The sequence below is a fragment of the Schistocerca gregaria genome, chromosome 2, assembly GCF_023897955.1.
Source record: "Schistocerca gregaria isolate iqSchGreg1 chromosome 2, iqSchGreg1.2, whole genome shotgun sequence".
Taxonomy (NCBI): Eukaryota; Metazoa; Arthropoda; class Insecta; order Orthoptera; family Acrididae; genus Schistocerca; species Schistocerca gregaria.
The window spans coordinates 769,250,578-769,268,473 of record NC_064921.1 but is presented as its reverse complement, the minus strand read 5'-3'; the positions used below and the strand labels follow the sequence as shown (position 1 = coordinate 769,268,473).

The 17,896-nt window shown below is 40.9% G+C and overlaps 1 protein-coding gene across 1 annotated transcript in view; it reads left to right on the top strand.

Moving 5' to 3' along the window:
• LOC126334996 (sodium-independent sulfate anion transporter-like) overlaps window positions 1-17,896 on the top strand; it is a 159,566-nt gene that overhangs the window by 106,775 nt on the left and 34,895 nt on the right. The window contains exons 4-5 of the mRNA XM_049997812.1: window positions 6,317-6,512; window positions 12,891-13,111. Coding sequence (XP_049853769.1) covers window positions 6,317-6,512; window positions 12,891-13,111 — 417 coding nt within the window. The remainder of the gene's footprint in view (window positions 1-6,316; window positions 6,513-12,890; window positions 13,112-17,896) is intronic.

Genomic DNA, 17,896 nt, shown 5'->3' with positions numbered 1-17,896 from the left:
AAAAGGACTTGCAATACGGCAACCAAACTCCCCGAATTAGGCCTCCCGGCCAACAATGCCATATGATCATTTCATTTCCATTTCCTTAATACTTCCGTGTTCTTCGAACCTACCCGTAACAAACATAGCAGCCCGCCTCTGAATTGCTTCAATGTCTTCATTTAATCCGATCTAGTGCAAATCGCAAACAACTGAGCAGTACTCGAGAATAGATCGCACTAGCATCCTATATGCGGTCTCATACTTTCTCAAAATTCTCCCAGTAAAGCGAAGTCGACCATTCGCCTTCCTTATCGCAATATTCACATGCTCGTTTCATTTCACATCGCTCTGCAACGTTACATACAGTATTTAAATAACGTGACTGTGGCAAGAACTCTACTAATGATGTATTCGAACATTAAGTGATTGTTTTGCCTACTCATCTGTATTAACTCACGTTTTTCTACATTTAGAGCTAGCGGCCGATCACCACACCAACTAGAAATCCTGTCTGCGTTATCTTGTATCCTCCTAGAACCACTCAACGACGACACCTTCCCGTACACCACAGCGTCATCAGTAAACAAATACATATCGCTGCCCACACTGTCCACCAGATCATTTACGTATGTAGAAAAGAACAGCGGTCCTATCACACTTCCCTGACGCAATTCTCTCGATACCCTTGTCTGTGATAACCAATCTCCATCGAAGACAACGTACTGGGCTCTATCACTAAAGGAGTCTTCGAGCCATTCACATATCTGGATACCTATTCCACGTGCTCGTACCTTCGCTAACAGCCTGCAGTGCTTTTCGGAAATCTAGAAATATGGAATCCATAGTTCACAATACACAGTAAAATCGGTTTCAGGACAAACCACTCGTGCGACACAGTTACTGGCTTCAGCAGTGCGCCATTTCTTGCAAGCAATATGCGCAGATGAACAGGTCTAGTGCGTTCCGTCCCTCCAGATTTTCGAAAGACGTTCAATATTGTACGAATTTTTGAAGTAACCGAGGTACTGCTATCAAAATATGGAGTATTAGCACATATTTGAAGGGCTTATTTCAATAGTGGTACAAGCCCATTTTTGTTCATTCTGAGTTACAGAGTCCTAAAGTTAAATGAGCGCTGAAAAATCTGCAGTTGAGATATCACAAATATTCAAGTATACATACTGGAATATTTCTAGTATCTCAACTGCAGATTTTTCAGCCCTAATTTAACTTTAGGACTCTGTAACTCAGAATGAACAAAAATTGACTTGTACCACTATTGAAATGAGCCCTTCATATTTGATGCGCTCGGATGCTTATATGCCAGTAGCATCCACTACTCTGTACTGAATAGCGAATGTTCAACAGAAATTGAAATAGTATCGCGTGTGCCACGTGACGGAGTAATAGGACATTTAATGTTTTCAGAGTCCGCAGCTCGTGGTCGTGCGGTAGCATTCTCGCTTCCCACGCCCGGGTTCCCGGGTTCGATTCCCGGTGGGTCAGGGATTTCCTCTGCCTCGTCATGACTGGGTGTTGTGTGCTGTCCTTAGGTTAGTTAGGTTTAAGTAGTTCTAAGTTCTAGGGGACTGATGACCATGGATGTTAAGTGCAAAAGTGCTCAGAGCCATTTGAACCATTTTTGAATGTTTTCAGTGTAGGGGGTGTAAGTGCAGATATTTTTAATGGTGACTGAGGATGTTGAACTGAACAATATTTTCTCCATTTGATGATTTATATCTATTGAGAGAAGTATGTTTTTAAGGTGGTTAGTACCTGCAGGTATATCATTAATGCTTACTTTCCCCTAGGCAGCATGACAGATGTTAAAGTGTGGCCCAAGGACGCAAAACGCTTAGTCTATATTGACAGATGTAGTACACTTAGTGGTGCAGTTAAGACTGTACACAGAACATCAGGTCGTAAATTGTGTGACATGTTTGTGGGAAGACGGTCAGACGCAGAGGAAAAACGACTAACACGCTGAAAGAGGAACATATAAAGGTACAGACGATCACAATATCTGCAATTATACCCCTAACATACTGCGTATAAAATCACAGTGTATCTGCAGCACTATAAGACTGTTCGCTGATGACATTGTCGTCAACAATAAAGTGTCGTCGACGCACGATCGTAAGGAAATGTAGAGGCGCTTGGGTAAAATTTCCTCTAGGTATAAGCAGTGAAAGCTCTCTTTAAGCGTAGATTATTGGAAGATACTGCCCATAACGAAGAGAAAGATTCCGATAGTATCCGATTTCAAAATTACTGATAATCTTTTTTGTGTGCGATTCACAGCCACTAAGAATGTTTTGAAGGTTAAAAGCATCGTTCTTACGTGACTGTAAGCTTTCCTCAACTTTAAAAATCTAGTGGTACTATCATACAGATACACAATATTTTCTCACTGGCAATATTTTCATTTTAACTCATACTTTGAATCAAGTGGAATCAAGAGGAGCTTTAGCACATCGGTGGACTTTATCTTGACGCATATGTACATCAAAATGAAAGTGATGTCAGTGCAGAAATGTTTCTGATGCGACTCTTTATGCCGCTACCACTCCCCAATGGCTCAAAAGTCGAAACAAGACAAGATTTTGCAGCCGCAGTCATGGATTTAATCTTTAATAAATTATTAGTAAACTGAGGCCTTACATATCGCTTAAATATTAAGGAATAACACGAAGAAGCTATCAGTAATGGATGAACTAGTAAAATCAGTAGCAGGGAAGACGCACAGGGATCTTAAATAACAATCTTTGGAATAGTACCAACGCGAAAATGTTTTGAATAAATTTTGTGTATCGGTATTTGAGGAGGTCTGTGCAATAGTTCCCCTTGTACCTTAGTGCTTCTCGCCTAGGAATAAAGAGAATAAGGTATGAAACATTACGAAGATAACAGCTGCATACGAAGAGGTACTCTCCCCTCCCTAAATACGCGAATAGAATAGAACAGAAAATCTTTAATATAGATTCGAACTGTAGATCCTAATCTGACAACTTTCTTAAAACAACACGTTGTAAAATATGTACATGTGTCTAGATTATGCGATAAAATCTCTTGACACTGTGGGCGACGGCCGTTTTACGTGCAGCCGATGGGGTTTTGGAAGGCTCTTCATCTATGCGAGCAAATATTGTTTCTTCTTCAATCGCTGTAATGTGGTACTCCTTGTCCTGCCTTCCATAACCAAAGGAAGAGTTCCGGAAACAAGGTGTGTGTTGAAAGTCTGTTGCGCGCATACCCGCCAACTTCCCTACGGTCACCGTTCGTTTTACCCAACAACCAAATCGATCCTGCTTACTCCACAACTGTGTACAATAACATCGACTGTTAACCTCAACGTTTATATACAGACTGCAGCGTTACAGTTGTATCAAGACAGATTATATCAGTCTACTCACAGGGAGTTTTCTATCTCCAGACCTCATGGCTACATGGTTGATTCGTTGATTTGCGGGACGGGACCAAACAGCGAGGTCATCGGTCCCATTGGATTAGGGAAGGATGCGGAAGGAAGTCGGCCGTGCCCTTTCAAAGGAACCTCCCAGCATCTGCCTGAAGTGACTTTAGAGAAATCATGGAAAACCTTAATCAGGATCACCGAACGCAGGTTTGAACCGTCGCCCTCCCGAATACGAGTCCAGTGTGCTAACCATTCGCCACCTCGGTTGGTCAAACCTCACACATAGTGGTCGCTTTTATCCACCCTACAAGGATAGCAGTAATGTATAAAATAAATTTGTTACATCATACAAAGAACTAATCGTATTTCATTGATAAAGTTATATGAAACAGACCTAGCTTGATAATTTGGGGCTTATTGGTTTCTGCATCAGGTGTCCTTACCTCAAATTGATACGTTTGTTTTTCTGTGTCACTCCCGAAAGTTTTTGTCATGATTACGAAAACATCTTGTTTAGTTGCGACATGTGGATCGGGATTTGAAAAAAATAACCTCAGTTTATTACTATTACATGCGTTAAGTCTTCTTTCGGACACGGCCGAAAAAGCAGAAACCACATTGCCATGATTTCGGGGCTGTGTAAATACATGATGAAAGAGAAATACGAACTTCAACCGCACGAGGACTTTAAATAATTTAATGGCGACTAGTGAAAACATTTGCCCGACACGGATTCGAAGCCGGATTTCCCGCTTTACGCGAGTGTTTGGCTTCGGCTACCCGAGCACTCTTCACGTCCGATCCAAATTCCCAACTTGTCGCGCACTACTGCCATAGCGTTTTCCTCATTGTTCGCAGCACCTCACATTGTTCCCGCAAGACGATTGGGAATATGGGTACGATGTGAAGCACGCTTGGTTAGCCGAACTTGTCAAGGTGCACACAGTGGGAAAACTCGTTTCGAGTTCCGGTCCGTCACAGGTGATCACTCATCAAATGGTTCAAATGGCTCTGAGCACTATGGGACTTAACTTCTGAGGTCATCAGTCCCCTAGAACTTAGAACTACTTAAACCTAACCAACCTAAGGACATCACACACATCAATGGCAGAGGCAGGATTCGAACGTGCTACCGTACTGGTCGCGCGGTTCCAGACTGTAGCGCCTATAACCGTTCAGTCACTCCAGCCGGCGTTCACTCATCGCCATTGATTTACACTCACGTGACAAAAGTTACGGGGTAACGATATGCACATATACAGATGATGGTACTATAACGTACACAAGGTATAAAAGGGCAATGCATTAGCGGAGCTCTTATTTGTACTCAGGTGATTTGTATGCACAGGTTTCCTACTTGATTTTGGTCGCACTGCGGGAATTAACAGACCCTGAACACGAAATGGTAGTTGGAGCTAGACGCATGGGACATTCCACTTTCGGAAAATAGTTAGAGAAGTCAGTATTCCGAGATTTACAACTTCAAGAGTGTGTCGAGAATATCAAATTTCGTGCATTATCTAGCCCCACGGACAACGCAATGTTCGATGGCCTTCATTTAACGACCGAGAGCAGAGGCGTTTGCGTGGAGTTGTCAGTGCTACCAGACGGTCAACCACAGAAATCAATTGGGACGTACGACGAACGAATCCGTCAGGACAGTGCTGCGAAATTGGGCGTCAGTGGGCTATGGCAGCAGACGACCGACCCTAGAGCCTTTGCTAACAGCACGATGTCGCCTACAGCGCTTCTCCTGGGCTCGTAACCATATCGGTTGGGACCTGGACGACTGGGAAAACAGCGGGCTGGTCAGATGAGTCCTGATTTCAGTTGGTAAGAGCTGATGGTAGGATTCGAGTGTGGCCCAGACCCTACGAGGCCATGGGTCCCATTTGTCAACAAGGCACTGTGCAAGCTGGTGGTGGCTCCATGATGGTGTGGGCTGTGGTTGTATCGATCCATTCACTGGAAATGGCTATGTTCGGCTACTTCGAGACAATTTTCAGCCATTCATGGACTTCATATCCCCAAACTACTATGAAATTTTTATGGATGACAATGCGCCATGTCACTGGGCCCCAGTTATTTGCAATTGGCTTGAAGAACATTCTGGACAATTGAATCGAACGATTTGGTCATCCAGATCGTCTGACATGAATCCCGCCGAACATTTAGGCGACATAACCGAGAGGTCAGTTCGTGCATAAAATCTTGCACCGGCAACTCTTTCGCAATTATATACGGCTATAGAGGCAGCATGGCTCAATATTTCTGCAAGGGACTTCCAACGACTCGTTGCGTCCATGCCGCGTCGAGTTGGTAAACAATGCCGAGCAAAAGGAAGTCTAACGCGATATTAGGAGGTATCAAATGGTTCAAATGGCTCTTAAGCACTAGGGGGCTTAACATCTGAGGTCGTCAGTCCCCTAGCACTTAGAACTACTTAAACCTAACTAACCTAAGGACATCACACACATCCATGCCCGAGGCAGGATTCGAACCTGCGGCCGTACCGGTCGCGCGGTTCCAGACTGTAGAGCCTAGAACACCTTTTTATTTTTTTGTCGGCCACTCCGACCGGCCTAAGAGGTATCCCATGACTTATGTCACCTCAGTGTATTTAAAGGCCCTCATGCTGCTGACGTCGGTATTTTCTCTTCCATCACCTCATTTTATTGTTGGGAAAATGTAAATTTACCCGATTATTAGTGTTTCCTTTCTAAACTGGTAATATCAATCACTAGAAATTATTAACTTCCTTTAGAGGCCCTATTACATTCCCGAAGAGACGACAACGTCATATACGGTGCGTCTTCTCCGTTGATGCAGTTTTGTGCTGAGACTCCCGCGGCAGCGCCAGTCCTGCGCAGCCGGACGCTTTGCTTTGTTTACATATCTGGCACCGCTCGACTGTTGCAGTACGGGCTGTACGGGTCGTTCATGGGCTGTTTCCTGTACGTGCTGCTGGGCAGCTGCAAGGACGTGCCGATGGGCCCCACGGCCATCATCTCGCTGCTGACGTTCCAGTCGGTGCGTGGCATGGGCCCCGAGCACGCCATCCTGCTCGGCTTCCTCACCGGAGTCGTCCAAGTTGTCATGGGCATTCTGGGACTCGGTAAGCAGCGCAGCGGGCGATCGCTGGTACGCTGGGCTCGACTGCAACCCGTGCGTTTTCATTTCATCTCCTTTTGAAGATCTGTATATGAACTCGACAAGCCTTTATACTATGTATGGTGGAGGGTACAAGCTGCACCAGATTCAACCATCCCTGACAACACCGCTATTCAATTCATACGAGAAGAAAGACTCTCGGTTGTCAGACTAATGTGGTGTAGTCATAAATCTTTAATTACCATCTCAGAAAAATCAAGTTACGTGATTATTATTTATTTATTTATTTATTTATTTTTTTTTCGGTACATTAAGTGAGGTTATGTGATTCTTGACTTTCTCCCGGCGTATTTGATAATCAAAATATCCACGGGTGTACTGCCGTGGATATTTTGATTAAGTGAGATTATAGTTGAGATCTAAGTATACCGCTGTAATACTATTAAGACCTGAACCCAGTGACCTTCGCCGTGAACAGGTAGATCAAGTGAATCAGTGATCGAAAATTGCACAACAGATAATTATATAAGACAGCTCAAGTTAAACAAGCTGTGACATTGCCGCGGATAAAACAGTCACCCTAACATACAATAAGTTTCCTTTAATTTATGTCTATGGTCACGAACTTTTTTGTTAACAGATTACCGGTTTCGGTCTATAATGACCATCATCAGATCTGCAGCAAAAAAATGGGAAAAAACATAAATATACTCGCAGATTTTCTGCAGCTTAAAAACAATAAATAGACCATATTGAGAAGTACTGCTGACAAATTGTGTATTTGTGCGCTTTAAGTATGAAGAGGCATACCTGTTGTATAAAAACAAAGTCCTAATCTACTGCACCCATAGTTGCATCGACAAATGTTAAATGCAAAGTCAGTACCAGCATCATCAAATTTGTATACATAACATCATATGCCCAGCCCGGCAGCACTTAACTTCGGTGATCTCACGGGAACCGGTGTTGCCACAGCGCCAAGGCCGTTGGCATGTTACCCTTTACCCATAGCATAATCACAGTTAGTTCTCTGATGTACGAATGTCTGTCTAATTATGATTACTTGTCAGGTCGAAAAAATCAGTATAGCTTTCTTGGTTCTTGCTGCAGAAGTGTGGGATTGTCCATTGAATTGCCGCTTCCAAAGCTGACTTGTGACATAATCAAAACGGAGACAGTTTTTCCCGCTTTGTTTAAAAGTACATCTTACAATTAGTCAACCAGACCAAGGCGTGGACTGAACAATTTTTTCCCGGTAAACTAGCGACACTGGCATTTTTAGCCTCCTCCCAACGGAGCAAAGCATTTTACGCTAAGGGATCTTGACGACTGAATGCCGACCATCCACACTCATGAGAGGCTTCACAAGAACATGGCGTCTGTGATTTTCAGAAGGTAGTTGGTAACAGGAAGTTGGCGTCTGGTACTGTAGTGAATAACGCGAACTGCTTCCAAGTGTATTTATATAACCCAGGAAGATCCATGTTTTCAAATTCCTTAAATATTTCCCTACACCACACCCTGAGGAGAGCGTTTACAAATATTTCAATAGTTCTCTTTTGAAGGGTGAAATTTTTTTTTGCAATATCTGTATTAATTCCGTACTCAGTGTATTGTTCTGTATACAGGGCGGAACAGAGTAAACGAATATTTTAAACTACGGTATGACTTCCACTGTTTTATTTATAAAAAACAAGTTTTACGTTAAATATTTTTACAGAATTTTTGAAATCTGCATACATTAATCAGGTTCAGAAAATAATGCCATTAAGATGGCGTCCTTCTTGTCAGATGGCAATTTGATGCCTCTCCTTAAGACTTTGCACAGCTTTCTCCTACATTCATTCGACACAGTTTCAGTTTCTTGACGAATGGAAATTTTAAGGTTACAGCTTGTCTGGGGCTTCACACGCACCACTGACTTCAGTCAACGCCATAAAATGTAATCGCCGAATGGTGAAGTGACATCTCCAGGAAACATTTATCGTACCACTTCCATGGATGGTCTCGGGATGTGAGCTGTGGTACCATCCTGTTGAAACCACATTTCCCTCATGTTGACCCAATGCCTTAACATTTTCGGTTGCAGGAAGTTGTTTAACGTTTCGATGTAGAGTGCTGATGTTACAGTAATTGTGGTCCCTCCCTCTTCAAGAAAACCAAAACCAACAATCTCTCTCTTACTTTTGAAATGTAAAGAAGTTTTGGTGTTGTTCACATGGGTTCTCTGAAGGCTAGTGCCAACAGTACTGTACATTAACATTGCCGTCCACATGTAAATGAGCCTACTGTAGGACGTCTGCTTCTTCTGTAAGAATGGCATCTGTTACGCCACAAAATTCTTTGGGTTGCACTAAATCCCTCTCATTTAGCTGATAAACGAGCATAATTTTGTATTGGTGAAATCTGATGTGATGAAGCGAATGACGTGAAATATCCAGCGCTAAACGCTGTCACATTGCGGATTGTTTCGGACTAGCAAGAAGTGCCCTTCTCACACTGTCTATATTTTCCGGAGTTCGGACTGAATGGGGAAAATCACGAAGTCTTTTTTATCATCAAAGATTCAGTATCTATAAACACCTCAACCTATCATATTAGGGTGTTTCGATCTGGGACTGCACCTCGACGTTGAACACTAAAATTTCGACTGAAAGGTACCCGCCGGGTACTAGCAGTTTAAAGAAACACATATTTGATCCACTCACACTGTAAACACGCACACAGTACTTTGTCAGTATTGCAGCAGTCTCTGAGATTTCTTAACGTATAATACAACGTTTTCAGTAACTCTATATATTTCTACAATCTTAGATTATCATCCAACAATATACTAACAAATGTGTTCAAGAAGATTGTTTAGTAAATCATGTCCCTAACTTTGGTTTATGTTATCTCTGATTTGGTTTCTTATGAGCTTGAAATTCATGCATATGGTCCTCCTTTCGTTTGCAACCAAACATTTATGCATAAACATTTCCTGGCCTCATCCTTTGTTGCTGTGAGTTTATATTCCATACCTACTTCACTCGATCTGCTAAAAGCACTGCCTCTGTCCTTGGTAAACCATTTGTGAAGACTTATAATCTAGCACGAATACTTGTGATTTAAATCATTTATGAAGCCTAATAAAAGCCGAGGAAACGAAACAGAACCTTGGGCCACGCGACAGTTAATTTTGAGGGATGTCGAGTAATTTTCTCTACCCTTGTAAGTGCAACTGGATTATCCCTGACCAGTGATCAGTAGAAGTAGTGACTTTACCGACAGCTGTTTATCTGAAACTGATTTTTTGTTTCATATATATTCCAATATAACCTAAGTGTATGATAGTGTAATTTAGTCTAAACTATGCATACTACAATGGAATCTACGTCTATACCGTGCAAACCCCTGAGAGGTGCATGACAGAGGGCATGTCCCATTCTGCCAGTCATTTAGGTTTCTTGCTGTTCCATTCACGCATGGAACGCTGGAAGAAAAATTGTTTGAAGGCGCCTGCGTGTGCAGTCATTATTCTAAATTTATCCTTACGATCCCTATGTGAGCGATACCATGGGATTGTCGTATATTCTTAGAGTCACAATTTAAAGCTAGTTCTTGAAACTTTGTTTATAGATTTTCTCGGGAAAGTTTATGTCCGTCTTCAAAAGCCGTCCAGTTCAGTTCCTTCAGTACCTCTATGACACTCTCCCACGGATTAAACAAACCTCTGGCCGTTCGTGCTGCCCTTCTCCGTACACGTTCAATATCCCCTGTTACTCCTGTTTGGTACGGGTTCCAAACACTTGAACAATATTTTACGATGGGTTGCACGGGTGATTTGTAAGCAATCTCCTTTGTTGACTGATGACTCTTCCCTACTATTCTACCAATAAACGGAAGTCTGCCACTTTTTTTACCCACGATTGAGCCTATGTGATCATTCCATTTCATATCCCTACAAAGTGCTACACACAAGAAATTTTATGAGTTGGCCAATTCCAACGATGACTCATTGATATTACAGTCTTAGGATACTGTGTTTTTTTCGTTTAAGAAGTGCCCGATTTTATATTTCTGAAAATTTAAAGCAAGTTGCCAATCTTTGCACTACCTTGAAATCTTATCAAGATCTGACTGAATATTTAAGAAGCTTCTTTTAGACAGTAAAGATAACTGCATCATCTGCAAGAAGCCTGATGTTACTATTAATATTATCTGCAAGGTTATTAATACACAACATGAACAGCAAGGGTCCCAACACACTTCCCTGGAGAACACCCAAAGTTACCTCTACACATGACGATGACTCTCCATCCAAGATAACCGGCTGTGTTCTCCCGACCAAAAAGTCTTCAATTCAGTCACACATTTCACATAGTACCCATACTATCCACTATAGTAATCGTGGCTATACAGTATAAGCAGAGCGAACTGACCATCTTTCAAACTAGAATCTTCGCATGTTTTTTAACGCAGTTTGAAGAAATTGTAGCAGTTAAATATATTCCGACTATTCGACAGTCTTGTTTAGTGCCAAAATGCTGCAGGTAACCTGGAAACGTGTCACGTATCAAAACAACGAAATTGACTGAAAATAATTTTTAAGTTTCTTTTTTATATTTCAATTCATTTATTTCGACACTGAAGGAGGCATCACAGCAACCTAAATTTCAAGTAAGGTATAACAATACGCAGATAAAAAGAATGCGTGCGAGGTTTGAGACAGGAAGCGGGAAAACAGTCCTTGCCATCGCTTCCTTCCTCTCAACAGTTGCCTGTGGTCAGTGTTACTGGCCGTCTAGAAAACAATATTTTGTTAGTAGACTTGTGTATCATTGTTTGCCCGATACGACCTCAGAGTTTCGTTCAATCTTACTATTTACAGCTCCACTGCTAAAGAAATAATTCTGCTGAATAATGAATGCAGACATCACTTCCACATTAAATGCAAGAACCGAACGAGAAAATCCTACCACTGATCATGTTTCAACTGAATAAAACGAAACGTGTATCGTAACAAAAAACAAATATCAGTAATTGCATACGCAATACAAGTTTTGATAAATTGTTGCTTTATCAGTTACTGATAGCAAACACACAAATGGGAATTTCGCCGACATTATTTCGGTCGCATCAGTCCACTGACGATACTAACCGATTTAACGTATTTACGTCGCATAGATCTCTTCAAGTCAGCCGCAGTTACAAGTTCTACGTAGTCGTATTCATGAAAGTGTCTTTTAGAACAGCGCATACTGCCCTGTCTAGACCACGTTACCCCATACGCTGTCACATTCGCGTCGCGCCCATTGTTCTCATCTGCGGACAGTTGCAAGAAACCAATTTCCGATTGTTGAACGCTGGGACTTGGGTGTCACGGTTGACTTTAACACTTTTATGCTTACTTTTATTTATGGGGTGATAAGTACTGCAAGCATAGTCATTAACTGGAAAATGGCTTTGAAATCAGTAATGTTATTCACAGCGAAGGCACCTGACCAGATGTCAAATTAATGACATTGCGGACAATACGAAGAGTAACTCCAGACTTTTCGCACATGATGCAGGTATTTATAAATAAGTTCTGTCTGAAAGAAACTGCACAAGTATTCACTCAAATCCTGATTAGTTACCACATAGCGCAAAGATTGTCAATTTGATTTCTACGTTCATAAATGGAAAACTGTGCACTTCGCAAAAAGTAAGAACGTAGTATTATTTGACCATAGCATCAATGAGTAACAGTTGGAACCAGCCAACTCTTACAATTCCCTGGGAGTAGTATATTCGTAGGGATATGAAATGGAACGATCGTATAGGCTCAGTCATAGGTAAAGGAGGTGGCAGACTGCGATTCATTGGCAGAATACTACGGAAATGCAATCAGTCTAGAAAGAAGACTGCATAAAAATACTCTTGCGATCCATCCTCGAGTATTGCTCAAGTGTATTGACATGCACCAAATAGGACTAGCAGGGAATATTGAACGTATACAGACAAGGGCAGCATGAATTGTCACAGGCTTGTTTGGCCCATGAGAAACTGTCACGGAAATGCTGAAGAAACTGAACTGGCACTCTCTTCAGTATAGAAGTAAACTATTGTAAGAAAGCCTACTTACGAAGTTTCCAGAATTAACTTTAGGTGACAAATCTATACCACAACCCCATAGAGAACCCAAGACAAGATAAGACTAATTACAACACGTACAGAAGCAATTAAGGAATCATTCTTTCCACGCCCCATACACGAATGCAAGGGAAATAGCCCTAATAACTGATACAATGAGACGTACCCACTGACCTCTACAATTATTTTGCAAGAGTATAGATGTAGATGTAGAAAGTAAGCCAGACATTGTTGCTCACGTTATGAATGACCATTATTGATTTTTCAGGGTTTCTTATCGACTTCATTTCGGGCCCTGTGTCGTCGGGTTTCACGTCAGCGGCTGCGCTCATCATTGTGACGTCACAAGTGAAAGACGTCCTGGGCATCTCGGCACAAGGCAACACGTTCGTGGAGATGTGGCAGAGCCTGTTTCAGAACATGTGGAACACTAAGATGTATGACGCTATAATGGGCTTTGTTTGTATCGTTGTGCTGCTCCTGATGAGGGTGAGTTTTTAATTTATAAACGTGACTGGTACCGCCTAAATAGCTCAGTCAACTAGTTATCCAATTTCATACAAGGATGCTAAACACTGCCTTTAGTCTTAAAACGCATATTCGCAGCGAGAGCAGATTCAGAAGCGAGTTATCATATACCTACGACTCGACTCATCGCTATTCCTTTCCATCTTTGTTCACTGAAACTGATGTTATTCGCATGTTGGCGAGAACATCATCTGCTGTTGTGAAAACTGTTTACAATAACCCTTCCTATCCTGTATGTGGCACGGTGGGGAAGGACTTACGTCTTAAGGCATGTCACTCTACGCCCCTTTATTAAGCATGGTTACTAATTTACTAATAAATTCTGCTTATTTTAACCAGGATGACAAAAAGGACTCGTAAATATGAATGCAATAGGGCCTACACAGAATGTAATATTACGCACAGAATTATATCTAAAATACAACAGTACTGCACTGCGGTACTGATGGACCCTGTAGTTTTGTTCCTTTATATTCCAAACCACCCAACTACACTAGATAACGGTAAAACACGAGATAGCATCTAGGCTAAATAATATTTCCCGTTATTTAGGTACTTTTGTGTTAAATATGAATTAAAAATATAGGTGTGCTGCACAGGCTTTTTGGCATTTAGATTTGCTTTGGTGCATGTTGGAACGACTGCTTCACCCATATGAATCACTACGGGTGACAGAGGAGCCATCCTAATGTAGTAATTAGTTTTAAGTAATTTTTTAGTATTTAGTCCGCATATATAACGTTTTACCATTTCTCTGGCATAATAATTTAATGGAAAATTCACGTTGTCTGTACCGGTATCTGATTGTAACACATAATGTCTTTAAACCCAGATAGAGAGCAATTTAAAGGAAATCTTTATACAAATAATTAGCTCAAGAAGCCACAAAATCGTTACTAGTGTAAGTGGAAATTATTTAGAAAATAATGGTATGATATAATGAACGAAAATTTTTCGCAGCAGCAATAGGTAAAATGTTGACTAGAATCGATTTCTTTTTTCATGTCATTCATTATTTTCGTTGCATCCACCAAGTATTAAACCTAATGAAAAATACCACTTCGTGATAAAAATTGTAGTAAAAGATTTGAGTATGTTCTTGGACATAATTTGTTCAGTCCTCAAGGACCAACTGTTATAAAGGGACCAAACAATTTTTTCTGTTCGGTGTTAAGCCAGAGTTTAAAATTAACCCTATCCTTGCTGTCCTGCAAACTTGCGGCGAACCTTGCTCCGTGTGAGACGCGCTTTAAGGATAAGACGCAGATACAGGCTGTAGCCCAGTCAACGGAGGCCACCAAAGGTCGAATAGTGAAAAATTATCATGCAGTCACAGATTTTTGTACGGTGGTAGGGGGAAGTATCATGAACAACATAAAAAATAAAAATTCCCACCTGTGGGGTGTGAACTTGGTGATGGAGAGGAGTTAAAAGTCACATTGTAAGTTTTTCATGAATATCTCGAAAACGCCGGCTTCTAGCGAAAACGTTTTCTAGCACAAAATTAAACTATAATAAATTTCCTACATAAAAGGACATATTCATTTTATCTCTAAGGGTAATAGTTTCCTAGTTTCAGGGGATGGAAAAATCGCCCGTGATTAAAAATAAGGTTCTAATGGTATATAATTAATCTTTATTGTTAAAGGAAGTTATTGAGAACGAATATTAAGTGCGTGTACCACATCTAAGTGCCGGAGAATAGTATTAAGAAATAAGTTATGTTCAGGGTGTGTAAAGGGGTGGAAAGGGGGGAGGAAATTTGAGGTAAGAAGCGTGAATTAGGGCAGGTCATGCACTCCCCACCTTAGTAGGGCTACAGACCGCGGAGCGAACAGGCGTTTCCCCATTCTCTCTACCGCACTAGGCCTACACCACAAAAAGCAACTACGAGGTGTTTCAAGAAGTTATACCGACCCTTCCCTTATGAGTCACTGGTGAAACAGTGTGCTGCCATCCCTGGGGTGCTGTTTATTTCCCCCAAGAGTATGTTAACACTAAATTGAGTTGCTAATAACACTAACGCAAGAAAAGCTTACGGACAGATTCTATGTACATCTGTGCATGCTGTTCTACACTAATAGAGGGGATATAGTATCTTAGTCATCTTGTACGGCAGTTGTAGCATTCTTCTGGACCAAGGTGACTTCCCCCATCACTATACCTTCTCAGATTTTCCTGTCCAGTTCTGATCGGGAATTAGGCAAAATAACTTCACTGAGCACGTGTTTGTACAGTGGAGTTATTTTCAGAACTTCTTTGCAGTCGTTTAGTGAGCTTTTCTGTAAAATATATTCCTACAAACAATTACTGAGAAGTTCTTAATTTGTAAGTGCAGTTCTGTCAGTGACCTACTTACTGTTGGCATCTACATTTACAGCTGTATTCCACAAACCACCATGGAGTGCATAGCAAAGGGTAGAGCTATGTAACCATTAGTAGTCACCTGGTAGTGAATTAATGAGTGGCCCCAAAGGTACTGTACTTCTCTTACCATTAATTGTGTTACTGGTAGACTGTATAAATCTCTCTCATTCAGGAAATACTGGTACTTGTATAGTGGGCTGCTCTGAATGGAACCACTTACCACCCATTTACAGTATTACAGTATAACTTACATGTAGGTGTCAATACATCTGATGGAACCGGACTGATCATGTTAAAGTCTAGAACAGTAATAGGCCTATGCTATAATGAATTGCTTGACTTACACTGAAATATCTGAAGTTCTATAACTCCTAGGTAACCTACTTCTGTTGCAATGGGATACTATTTAAACTCCGGACCTCTTCAGATGTTAAGAGAGTAGGGCAGGGATAATGCATTTGATATCACTCATGCTGTGAGAAATGTTCCAGCCATTGATAGTGGAGAGAATGAAATCACCATTGTCAAATATGTATTTACAACATGTTATTCTTGTGATAGGCTCATCAGTGTATTAGACAGTTGATAGCTCCAGCCGTTGAACTTTTTGATATAACAGCTTACTAAACAACTGCAAATGAATACTCATTAAACTGAAAATTACTCCATTATACAAACAGGAGCTCAGTTAACTTATTTTTCCCACTCTTTTAAGAGAAGTAGACAGGAAATGCTGGAGAGATATAGTCTGACTGCAAGCTGAAAACCAAGCAGCACTCATGGTGGAGGAAATTGCATATCCCAGAAGAATTGTACAGCTGCCATACACAATGGTTTAGATTCAATTTCCCCTCTAGAACTGCAGAACAGAGGCAGAGATTTGTGTTGATTCTCCTCATAAGTGTATCTTGCATCAGTGTTACGAATAATTCATACTTTTATTCCATGTAGTGTTAATGCATTTTGTGGAAAATAAACACTCCCAGGCACATCTATACACTGTGTTGCCAGTGATTCTTAAGGCCACTCTGCTGAATACTCAGTACAACTCCATGACGTAGGGAGAATGGGAAATTGCCTTCTCACTCTTCAACTTGCAGACCTATAAAGGAGGGAAGTGAATGACACAATCTGTTGACCTACCTTCTCTCATGCTTCTTACCTCATCTCCCCCCCTCCCCTTTTCCACCCTGTTACAACCCTAGAGCACAATTTATTACTTAACATTGTTCTCCTGCACTTATCTGCAGTACACACACTTAACATTTTTTCTCCACCCACTTCATTTATCAATAAGCATTAACTGTGTACCATTAAAACACTATTTTTGATAACCTATGATTTTTCCATCCCCTACTATTACTCCCAAAGAAAAAATGAATGTGACCATTCTTGTAGGGAATTTAATGTAGTTTAATTTTGTGCTGCAAAACATACCACTGAAAAGATGAATGAAATAAGTGTTCACATCAGTAGTGTTGAGAAACAGCTGAAATTGTTAAAATTGTACGAAGCTACAGGGGCTGATGGGAGTCCCTATCAGATTCTATACTGAATTTGTGCTGATTTATCCCATCTTACAACTATAATCTATCATAGATCCCTCCAACAAAAACCATGCTCAGTACTTGAAAGAAGGTGAAGGTCACACCCATTAACAAGGATGGTAGAAGAACTGATCGAGACAACTGTCATCCAATAACCTTGGTATCAACTTATTGTAAATTCTTAGAATATATTTTGAGATCAAACATAATGAGGTATCTTGAACAGAATGACCTCCATGCCAACCAGGATGGATTCCAAAAAGGTTGACCACACTAAACTCAATTCACATATTTCTCACATGACATACTGAAAGCAAGATAAAGGCAGTCTGATAGATGCTGTACCATTATAACTCAGTTTCCACTGTGCTGTTGTCAAACATTTGATCATCTGGGATATCAAGTGAAATTTGTGACTGGACTGGGGATATTTTGGTAGGTAGGATGCAGAGTAATTGTCAGATATAGAAGTAACTATGGGTGTGCCCCAGGGAAGAGTGTTCGGACCATCGCTGCTCATGTTGTATATTAATGACCTTGCAGATAATGTTAATGGTAGTCAGACTTTTTATAGATAATGTGTTCATGCATAGTGAAATACTGTCTGAAAGAAGCTGCATAAAAATTTCAGTAAGATCTTGATAAGATTTCAAAGTGGTGCAAAGATTGGCAACTTGCTTTAAATATTCAGGAATGTAAAATTGTCCACCTTGCAAAATGAGAAAATGTAATATCCTTTGACTATAATATCAATGAGTCATAGCTGGAATTGGCCAACTCCTACAAATACATTTGTGTAACACTTTGTAGGGATATGAAATGGAATGATCAC